Source organism: Nuphar pumila, chromosome 2 (genome assembly GCF_984573655.1).
Source record: "Nuphar pumila chromosome 2, dmNupPumi1.hap1.1, whole genome shotgun sequence".
In the NCBI taxonomy this organism is placed as follows: Eukaryota; Viridiplantae; Streptophyta; class Magnoliopsida; order Nymphaeales; family Nymphaeaceae; genus Nuphar; species Nuphar pumila.
In genome coordinates, this window is record NC_143250.1 from 7,002,875 (window position 1) to 7,014,791 (window position 11,917).

An 11,917-nucleotide genomic window follows, 5' to 3' on the forward strand; every position below is an offset into this window, starting at 1 on the left:
ACCAAAAATCATTTTGTAGCTTTGATTCATTATAATCAATGTCATATTAGTCTTATGTATTATACATGACTGATATATGCATATTACTATGTATATGAGAGTATTCCACATGTATACGTACCATGACACTATGCACACAAATATAGTTAGTGTGCTCCTACCTTAGAAATCAAGAACCATTGGATCTACGTTTGAATACATTCTTCTTCATGCTCCTTCCAATGGCTGCACCCTTAATGGCAGCACAATCCCACCAAGATCAATAATGGAGGGAAGGAGTGTGAGAGTCAATATGTTATATTTTTTTAAGAGGCTCCCTATGCCCTTATTTATAGATGAGAGAGTCGTATTTCTAATAAGAGTTTAATATCTATTAATCTTTCTTATTAATTCAAGAAAATCACTTATATAATTTAGTTTTTTTTAATTATAACTTCTGATTAAATTAGACTAAATAAGAGGAAAAGAAGGTGGGGATGACTCACCTAGGATTGGGTTCCGGTGATAGAATGACCTTTCGAAAGGCTTACAGACATGAAGACTCAACTGAATTCAACACTTAAATAGTCAATTCGATAGCCCTCAAAATATAAATCATCATGGTGGTATTTGATTTAATCGCACATGGATATATTGACCAAGAAAAATAGTCGATACCAAAAAACATTGATTTTTTGCCTGCAATTAAGCATAAAGTTTGGCTAATGATAGAACACTTAAATCACCATTAATTCGGGTGTATAGATAGTTGATCTTGATGCCTTTGAGATAATGAACATCAAGGTCAAGTCTAATTTAATTTGGTGAGCCACCAATTGGCCAAAATTTCTATCGAAATAGAATGACGTTGTTCGGGGCATCCCACCTCAAGGTCCCATGTACCATATCTAAATTGGCATTTAATTCAAATTAAAGTGAGATTCAAATTTCAAATTAACATTCACATTCCAAATTTTGATCCAATAAAAATGTAAATCCAAATCTAACTTAAATCCAAGGTCCAATTAGAATATCCTAGGTCCATTTTCAGAACTCGATATTAAAATTGTAATTATCCAAGTTAATTAGTATACCACTAGGCCACAAATTTAACTTTAACTTATCAATTACTGCAAAAAATAATTTGTTAGGGCCAACTCATGAACATCACCCAGCTGGCCGATTTAACAAGTTCGAAATCAGCAGATGTGTCCCATACTGCAAGGCCGAAACTGGGTGCACTTAGTGGGGGACGGGAGACCTAAGGTTTTATGGCAATAAACTCAGTGAGCAAGGTGGCTTTCTCTCAGTTATCCAACAGTATATTCCCGCAAAAATAATTTCCCATTTCCCTTGGTATATTTTCTTCCAAAAGCCAGCTTTACATAATTGAAACTTGAGTGAAGACTCCAACCCAGTTACTGTTGAGCTCAACATGGCCAGGTAAATCACAGTCTAAAAGCTGCAAAGAATACAAGATAGCCTCCTCTCAAGCACATTGCTCAAAGATGAGTTCTCTCTTTTACTACTCGTAAACAGCCCTCAGTCTGTGTTATGTCTATTTCAGAATAATAGTCATAACTTCGCTCTCTATGGTCAGTGATGGTAATTGCCTCAGCTAATCTGTGAAGCTTTTTAGGACAAAAATGTGGAATCACTCTTCCTTGTAAATGCAACTCGCCCAACCATATGAACACATGCAGGACTACCATATGAACAAGTAGACAATGATCTCTGCAGAGGACCACATCGTACTTTAATTAACATCTGGAGTTGGTAGATAAGCAAGAGATCAACACTGTATAGTGCATATCAGCTGCACTACTATGATATTACCTCAAACAAAACACAAGGGAGTCGTGACCAAGCCAAATGAGCAAAATTCAAGTCCAGATACATATACCCTCATGTGATAAGGCCCTCGAGAACTTCTGTCTAACTAGTTAAAGTTAGTGCGAGCAACAGCCATCCCACATCAGTAAATGCTTTGGAAAATTAGGTCAGCTAAATTGACACATGCATTCAAAAGCTTGTACCAAATGAATCAAAGAACTTCATGCACTTCTTTGTGTAAAGAGATATAGGAACAATAAGTAATTCAAACGTAAAAACATAGACCACAGAATCTGCAGTGAGAATGGCAATTTGAGTCTAAGAGTGCCCAGATTGCAGGATCATTTCTTTTCAAAAAAGAGAACAAATGGCGTGATTTCCCTACTTTACCAGATTGAATAAGATCATGTTATGTCTAAATGTCTATTTCCTGTGCTTTAACTGATAAACTGTCTAGTGAGAAGTGGTACAAAATCATCAAAGAAAGAGAATAAGGCAAACAAACAAAAGATAACAGCTTATTTTAACAAAAACACAAACAGGCAATTGAAAGCATGCAAACGGTGCAGCTGAAATTAAGACCAAAACTTTCCACTAAATTGTTACCAGAATCGTGACTCCGATACACGATTAACCATACCATCGACATATGTTTATTTTCAACCAAATTCACAACATAATTGACACAATCAAAACAAATTATGAAAAAAATCAGGATGGAAATCACATGCAGACCCTTTATGCACACACATTACTGATATATAGATAATGGTACGCAATTCAGAAAGTAGCTTCAGAAAAACCATTTCTGCATGATCCTCATAAAGTACTATTTTGATGTATCACATAGAAAATAGCATTCTATTGTGTACATATGAGTATAACATATATGATCAAAACCAGAACACCCAAGCAACAGAAAACCGCTTATAGGCTTCATACCAATGATCAACATGGCAAGGCTGATTGCTTGGATAAAAAAAATTAATTTTCGGTGATGCATATTCTTCATCATATAAATGCCCAGTACACTCAATATGAGCCTGATACTTGATGCCAAATCTCAAGAGAAGAGAATCAGCAGGCAAAGCCTCCACAAAAGGCACAAGTGAGATACAGCTTCAGGCTTTGATCTTTGATATGAACTACCTCAATGAAAAAAAACCGAAAAATGAAAAACGAAAGACTATGGTAACCCCAATAGACTGAAACCTGAAAACAGAAAAAGAAAAATCGAAGAAAGATACTAATCTACTCACAGTACCTCGATGTCTGGTTCAACTAATTGATAAGTAATTGGCCATTTTTTTTCATTCTTTATGCAGGCGATGAAAACCAACAAAACCCACATTGCATGATATCACAATCAGATGATTCAGATCTATAAAAGAGGAAAAGGACCATCAACACAACTACAAAGAAGACCAGCAGGGCAAAACTTTCATTGCATAATTGATGGTTAAATTTCTAAAAATTCACAATTTATTGTAAGAGCCGATTCTGCACATGTTTCTGGGGCTGAAAATCAGTTTCTATTCCACAAATCAGAACAACAAAAAGCCCCCAAAAATTTTCAATGGGCAGCAATCATTTCGGCAATGAACAATTCCGAGACCAAATCGTCGGCCAAAACGGGGACAGACGCCGACGAGTTCGGCAGGCATACGAAACCCGACTTAATGGCAACAAGCTTCTTCCTTTGCGGGTACCCGGGGACTGAAAGCCGGGAAGAGGGGAAGCAGTGGAAGTCATCGAGGGCGACCTGTTGGGTGGGAGTGGAAACCCTAGGGGAAGATGCGTTGGGGGTCAGATCCGGTTTCTTGGAGGGTCGGAGATGGCGGAATCGGGCGTTGATCCTGGAATCCCTGATCTGAGCAAGGGCGCCAGGTTTGAGGAATCTGTGGAGCCTCTCCTTCAGCTTGGTGGGTCTCGATGCGGATCTCGTCCTGCCATTCATGGCGTTAGGATTTTAGAGTTTGGGTGGTTTTGGAGGGAAGGAGGGGAAAATGGTGATGAGAGAGAGAGAGAGAGAGAGCCATGTAGGAGATTTGGCGGAGTTTTAAGGCCATCCTCGATGGCGGGAAATGGAGGGAAAAATCTTTTCTTTCCTAAAGTTTATTGGCTGCATTGAGAGAGAGAGAGAGATGCAAATGGTTTGGATCTGGAACTAAATACATGGGCATTCGAAATCCGATCCGTTACAACTAAAAATTGCAAAACCTCATCCTGGATCCGACCCATTTGCATCAGATATCATCGGGCCAGCCTGGCGAATATATATATATATATATATATATATAGAGAGAGAGAGAGAGAGAGAGAGAGAGAGAGAGAGAGAGAGAGAGAGGCTGCTGAGTTGAATCACGGTTCATGAATCGGTATCATAAGGAATAAAGGTATCAATTTGGATCAGACTTCTGACCAAGTACGAATACATTTACCTGGATCCAATTAGTTAATTGGGTCAGATTCAGACCTGTGATTTTAAATGTGATTCCCAATCCAAAACTGGATCCAAACAGATTCAAATATGATTTTATATATAGATAGATAGATATGAGTAGTGTGTTCCTTAGGCCCGCTTTTTAGTTAGGTCCGGCTAGGCCCTTTTAAAAATTGTAGTTTTAAGTATTTTTTTCTCACTTCTAACACTATGGATATGATCTATAGGTTTTATTTAGTGGGAATAGGCTTTTGTATTGTTTGAATCTGACCTGACCTGTATACAGGTTTTTCTGGTGATCCAAAATAAATGACCATGAAGGTACCAGTTTTTTTCAGCTCAGAAAAACATGTTTTTTCGTTGAAAAAACATGATGCAAGTGTATTCCCACAAAATCGAGCATGCTAAACACATCTAATGGTTCAGATCTATCATAAAACACTTAAAACCTAGGAGGCAGAACAAAAAATGGGGCCTAATATGTTGCATTCTCTATACGTAAAGATCCGTTTAGGATATATAGCTAATCAAATACGGGATCAATAAGGTATCCAGCACAAAATCTGAATCAGAATCCAATTAGGCTTTATCCAATTACAACCAACCAGAGTTCAACTGGTTTACATCCCTAGAAAAAAAAATGAAATTGTGAATATTCTTAAGGGTGTGGCCGCATATGCTGTTCAGTTTGTGAAAATCAGAATCCAAGACTTCTGTTCCTGATTTCGTACAAAATCCATGGAATCCTTGTTCCAAAAAACTTGAGGAAAGGATAAGGGTGTCAATGGGTCGGGTTTACCCAAACCCGACCCATACCAAACCTGTAACACCCCGATCTGGGACCTCAAGAGTCCGAGTTCGGTTGGTATTACTTCCCAGAGGGAAGAATGCAAAGCTTACACAGTGAAAACGTGGCTAAAAAAACTTTTCATTTTATTGCATAATAAAACTTTTTCTTACATTGATCATCATTCATAACAGAAGAAAAGCAATTACATTATTTTCAATGACAAGGAAAGTAAAAGTTACCAATGCTCTGCTGAAGAAGAAGAAGAAGTTGCTCACGAGTGACTGAGCTAAAGCCTGGAACCTATAGTTGTAATTAAACACAATTGGGGGTGAGTCTACAACCCAGTAAGAGATAATCATAAGTAAATAAACAACAATTTACAACTGTAGTGGGCTCTAAGCCCCTAGTCTTATTTTAATTCTCGATACACCACACATGTTTGTATATTTTAATTTCCCCCATTATCATCCTCAAATACTCTCTTTCACACAACTATCACTAGGCTGGCAATACCGGTAATAGCCATCTATGGGCGTAGCAACCCTGTAGAACACCCCAATTCTACATGTTGACCAGACAATGAACCATACACTCCCAGTCGTCCCCAGACCACCAGGCACTGCAGTGAACCACCACGGGGACCCCACCGGTAGCTAGCCGGGAGGTCAAGCTCTCAATCTCGGCATGGTTCATGCTACATCCTAAACATGATGGTTATCAATCATCTATGATCCTCTAGACTCCCAAACTAGTGTGAGTGAAATCCTAAGTCATAACTAAGTTCACACATTGAACAATATTCTCAAATTCAAAGTTCACTCGTTCTCTCACGAGTGGAGTCATGACTAATCACGACAATCTCATTCTTAATCTCATATTGACGTTAGGACTCACACCGCTCTCACTTAGCACGCAATGATGTAGTGTCTCTACATCATTAAATCACCGGCGGCCCACTCTCCATGGTGGCTGCACTCTGGCCGCGAACCAAGTAGCCCTTGCCACAGGTCGCCACTTCCGGGATTTAAGGGGTCAAGCATGCTGATCTCAAAAATGTCCATTCATACAACATGAATAGACTAAAAGGGACTCTAATCTAAATATAATCTCATCACAATACATGATATTAATCAATGATCTAGACATGCAATTACAATAACATTTCTTTTCATCATGCATGACTTACCAAACTAACTTGCATAGCAAATATGTATAAAATTTTAACTCATACTGTCATGCATGGAATTTATGCATGTCATGGTCTCTCAAAACTATCATGCTTAAATAAAAACAAATAACAAACAACGTAACAATGTTTATTTACATCTAAGATTACTTATAACATCCCTTACCTCAAGTGTTGATTCTGTGCTCTCTCCGAAATTGAGCCTCACGAAGCTCTAACACTAGGATCTGGTCATTAAGGTAATATACTTGAATTAATTCACAAAACCTCTTACTCAAATTACCAAAATACCCTTTCCGAATCTTATTAAAGAAACCACGGTTTCTGTATTACTATTTTGACTGAAGTTCATAGACCAATGGATTCCTCTCTTTAATACGAATCCAACGCACCAAACCTCGCTCGATTCCGAGTTCGGAGTGCGAAGATATGTCCATTTTACTGAAATGGATCTCACGGATCCAAATGGATCTCTTGGCACATTTCGGATTTCGGGCCAATCCGAGACTATTTTATGATTCAGCTCTGATCTGGATCCAAACTCTATTTGTTTGGGTTCAGATCCATATCATAACTGGATCCAAAACTGCTTGACTGGACCCAGAAAGTCTGATTGGATCTGAACCGGATCCATTCTATTCTGACTGGATCCAGAATAGTCTGACTGGATCCAGGACAGATTGACTGGATCTGGACCTGCTAGACTGGATCCTGGATAATCTGATGGGATCCAGATCTACCTGACTGGATCCAGGATCATCTAGCTGAGTCCAGACCTGTCTGACTGGGTCCAGATCCGAGACTGATCCAGTCAGATCTGAACCTGGTTAATCTGGATCTGAGACCGGTCCAGATTGAACTGGGTCCGAACTGAAAACCCAGATCCAGACCCAAATGGTTCGGTTTGGACCTTGGTTCCACCGGGTCGGTTCAGACCCGATTCGGTCTGAACTGGTTCGATCTGAATCCAAATAACCGAACCCGGTTTGGCCTGAACCGGTTCAACCCGAACCGGTTCGGCCTGAACCGGCTCATCCTAAACCGGTTCGACCCGAACCGGTTCACCCCCACTCACTTAACCCGGTTTGGTCTGGGTGCGACCCGGACCGACCCGGTTCGGTCTGGGTCGCACCCAGGCTGAACCATTTTTTTTTTTTTGAAGTACTCAGTCTGGGCGCGACCCAGACCGATGGGCTCGGTCTGGGTCGCACCCAGACCGACCCGGTTCGGTCCGGATGCCCGGACCGAACCGGTCCTCCCCCTTAAAAACCGAAAGGGGCAGAGCCCCCTTTTCGGTTATAGGGAGGGGCAGCCACCGGCCGACCCTCCTCCTGAATACCTGGGGCATCGGCCGGCGGCCGGTGCCGGCCGCCCCCAACGCCGGGAGATCGGTCACCGGCGTCGGCCGGCTGGCCGATCTCTCTCTCTCTCTCTCTCTCTCTCTCTCTCTCTCTCTCTCTCTCTCTCTCTCTCTCTCTCTCTCTCTCTCTCTCTCTCTCTCTCTCTCCCACCCACTCTGTTTCTGTTTTTTTTTTTTTATTTTCTGAAACTCGCCGGCAGCCATGGCTGCCGACCCTCTGTGCTTCCAACCGAAAAGAAAAACGAAGAAGGAGATGGGGAGGAAGGCGAAGACTCACCTCGCCGCCGTCGCTGTCGTCGTCGCCGCCGCCGCCGGTAACCACCTCTCTCTCTCTCTCTTTCTCTCTGTGTGGGGTGCGGAAGGAGACCCTGCGTGGGGGTTTTTATAACCCTCACGCAGGGTGAGGGGGTGAGGATAACCTCGCCCCCCCTCCCGCGGATTTTGGGGGGTGAGGTTTATCCTCACCCCCTTCCCGTTACGCGGTTTCCCCTTTGGGGAAACCGTTTCCTTTTTTTTTTTTTAAGCTTATCTCCTCCGGCGACTTTGCCGGAGGGGGTTTTACAATTCTACCCCCCTTAAAAGAAGATTCGTCCTGAATCTTACCTGGAAACAAATGTGGAAATTGCTCGCGGATATCAGATTCACGCTCCCAAGTAGTCTCCTTATTGTTGTGATGACTCCACTTGACCAAAACCAAAGATAACTCCTTGTTTCTGAGCTTTTGCACTTTCGTGTCCAGGATCTCGATGGGCTTTTTCCTCATACTCAAATCAGCTTGCAAGTCTAATAAAGTCTCAACTGTATCCAATATATGAGAGGGATCTGGCACGTACTTCCGCAACATGGAAACATGGAATACGTTGTGAATTCGAGATAAAGAAGGTGGTAGAGCTAACCGGTATGTTGCCTGACCAACCCTCGCAAGTATCTCAAACGGTCCAATATATCTGGGGTTCAACTTTCCTCTTCGACCGAAACACACTACTCCCTTAAACGGAGATATCTTTAAAAACACGTGGTCACCTTGCTCAAATTCCAACTCTCGACGTCTTATATATGCATAACTCTTCTGTCAACTTTGTGCAGTGAGAAGACGCTCCCGAATGAATCTCACTTGGTCTGCCATTCGCTGAACCATCTCCGGTCCTAACAGCCTCCTTTCTCCGACTTCATCCCAACACAAAGGAGTTCGACATCGTCGACCATACAATGCCTCAAATGGAGCGATGCCTATACTTGCTTGAAAGTTGTTGTTGTAGGCAAACTCCATTAATGGCAAAATATCATTCCACGAGTCGCTATACTCCAAACTACATGCCCGAAGCATGTCCTCGAGGGTCTGAATGGTTCGCTCTGACTGACCATCTGACTGAGGGTGAAAAGTTGTACTCATTTTCAGTTGTGTCCCCATAGCTTCTTAAAAACTTTGCCAAAATCGCGATGTGAACTTCGAGTCTCTATCTGAAACAATTGAATCTGGTACTCCATGAAGTCTCACAATCTCTCTAATAAACAATTGAGTCAATGGGTCACACGAGTGAGTTGTCTTACAAACTAAAAAGTGTGTTGACTTAGTTAGTCTGTCGACAATCACCCATACCGAATCCATCACATTCTTCGTTTTAGGAAGCCCCGAAACAAAGTCCATTGATATATCCGCCCACTTCCACTCGGGAATGGAAAGTGGTTGCAAAAGACCACCTGGTCTTTGGTGCTCAATCTTTACCTGCTGACATACTAGACATTTGCTAACAAACTCAACAATGTCTTTCTTCATACCATTCCACCAAAACGTATCTTTCAGATCTCGATACATTTTGGTGCTACCAGGATGGATGGCATATCTAGAATGATGTGCCTCTTCCATCAACAGATTTCTAAGTTGATCATCTTTGGGAATGCAAACTCTCTGATGAAATCTAAGAAGTCCTTGATCATCAATATTGAATTCTGATTCTTCATTTTCTGAAATCTTCTTTCTTACTTGCATCAATTCTGGGTCTATGGGTTGTTTTTCCTTAATTTGATCCCACAATTCTGACTTCAATGTGGTTTGCACGAATAATAAACGACCTGGTAGGCATTGAGCTTCTGCCTTCTGATGAGCCATTGAGGAAAATAACTCCCAATCTGCAAGTCTAGCTAGAGCTCCTGCCTTTCTGTTAAGAGCATCAGCGACTACATTTGCCTTCCCCGGATGGTATTTTAGCTCGAAATCATAATCTTTTAGAAATTTCAACCATCTCCTTTGCCTCAAGTTCAAATCTTTCTGAGAAAATAGATACTTAAGGCTTTGATGGTCGGTAAAGACCTCACATTTGCTCGCCATAGAGGTAGTGCCTCCATATCTTAAGGGCAAAAACCACCGCTGCTAACTCCAGATCATGCGTCGAATAGTTGACTTCATGAGTTTTGAGTTGACGAGATGCATAAGCTATCACTTTTCTGTGTTGCATCAGAACACAACCTAAACCTTTGTGAGAGGCATCGCTATAAATAGTGAAACCTCCAGATCCAGAAGGTAAGACTAACACTGGGGCAGTGGTCAAACGCTTCTTTATCTCCTAAAAATTCTCTTCACATTTATCATTTCATTCAAACTTTATGTCTTTCTTTGTGGGCTTTGTCATAGGAGCCGCTAATAAAGAAAATCCTTCTTCGAATCTTCGGTAGTACCCAGCTAATCCCAAGAAGCTGCGAATCTCAGTAGGATTCTTGGGTCTTGACCAATTGGTGTCTGCTTCAATCTTTGCAGGGTCTACCATAATTGTAACGCCCCAAAATTTTAACCCAAATTTAAGAGGATTTTTTTTTCCAGCGGAAACAAGAAATAATATAGGGTTAAGCATTTCGAGACATTACGGTGGAGAGAAAACCCAACACATTTATTTCCTTCCATTTATCAAGGAATAATGACATCAGAGTTTTAAAAAACATAAAATGAACTCAACCATCCCTGGAACAATAAATCCAAAAATCTCAATCCGATGCCTCATCCCGTAGCCGCTCATAAACCCTAGTCTTTACCTGAAAAATAGTAAATTGATTGGAATTAGACTACCACGTCTAAGTAGGAAAACTGTGACTCTTAATGCAGGTACATCATGAGTCTAGTATGTGATGTGGGTGTCAAGTGTAAATCTTTAGTATATATAATAGCACGTAAAGCAACAACAATAATCAACAGTCATATACATGAGCAGGTAAACAATTATGCAATAACAATAACTGAGCAGGTAAACAATTATGCAATAATAATAACTGAGCAGGTAAACAATTATGCAATAATAATAACTGAGCAGGTAAGGCATAGTATGCAACATTAATAAGCAAGTGAGGTAGGCGATGCAACAACAATAACAATAACCTGCATAACTTTCATGTAATAGTTCAATCACCTCGTATTGACCCATTTCAGGATTTCAGATCATTACAATATAAAACATGCTGAAAAATATGCAAATGTCTCTTTAATGACTCCATCACAGTGATACCTAACTGTTCTAATTGATGTTTATCTTTTCTTATCCCGCGGGTACACACGGGCCGAGGCAACCATCACAGAAGAGAACGTTCGGGGGTATATTATTCAAAGTTGTTTTATTAACCCGGACATTCTAACTGAGCTTGAAATCCCAAGGGAGCGGCCAGTGACCGAGAGAAACTCCCAAAGGCCAAAACCAAAACACAGGATGCATCCCTAACTTCTGCAGAAGAACAAAGAGCTACCACCTAGGACATATTGGTAGTCTGGGTCCCCCAACTCCGAGGACTGGGGACCAACGAGTCACTTTAGCTCGAAACAGTTAAACACGTCCCCGGAGTTTTGTACCACCTACCCTCTCCAAGGTAAGCCCGAATCTGAGTGGGTTAATCTTTTCATTTAATTATTTTCTCGAAGTACAGGGCATTCCCCAACTTCCTTCTACTACCTTAGCAGTAGATCCTAACCTTAGTCATTTTACCAAGGTGAAATAAACCATCCAAATCCTTTTTCCATATTGATTGCTTAAACCCACTCAAAGTGCTCCGGTGCCTTTAAACCAGTCAAGCACGAATGCCCCAGTGCCTTTAAACCAGTCGGGCGCACAACCCTTATGATTAAGTTTTCATCATTTTTCTTGCCGTAACCCACAGGCTAATAGCCCAAATACCCGTATCGGGTAAACAATCCATATTGCCCGCTAGGCAAAGTCTTCCCGAGTGACTGCCTCGCAGAAAGGCACTTATCCATATGTCATTAAGTTCATATGTTTAGAACCGATATAACAACCTCATTCGTCAAACACAATTAACATGAGCTTAAGCCGTAAAAATACACTTCCG

General features: G+C 41.2%; 1 protein-coding gene across 1 annotated transcript; it reads right to left on the reverse strand.

Annotated features, from left to right (window-relative positions):
* Positions 1 to 3,385: 3,385 nt before the first annotated feature.
* LOC149844614 (uncharacterized) lies at positions 3,386 to 3,769 on the reverse strand. Its single transcript, XM_089985609.1, has one exon. The coding sequence runs from the start codon at positions 3,767 to 3,769 to the stop codon at positions 3,386 to 3,388; it is 384 nt and encodes a 127-aa protein (XP_089841735.1).
* Positions 3,770 to 11,917: the final 8,148 nt, after the last annotated feature.

Coding starts and splice junctions, on each gene's coding strand:
- LOC149844614 (XM_089985609.1), bottom strand. CDS start 3,769: ATGAATGGCAGGACGAGATCCGCATCGAGACCCACCAAGCTGAAGGAG.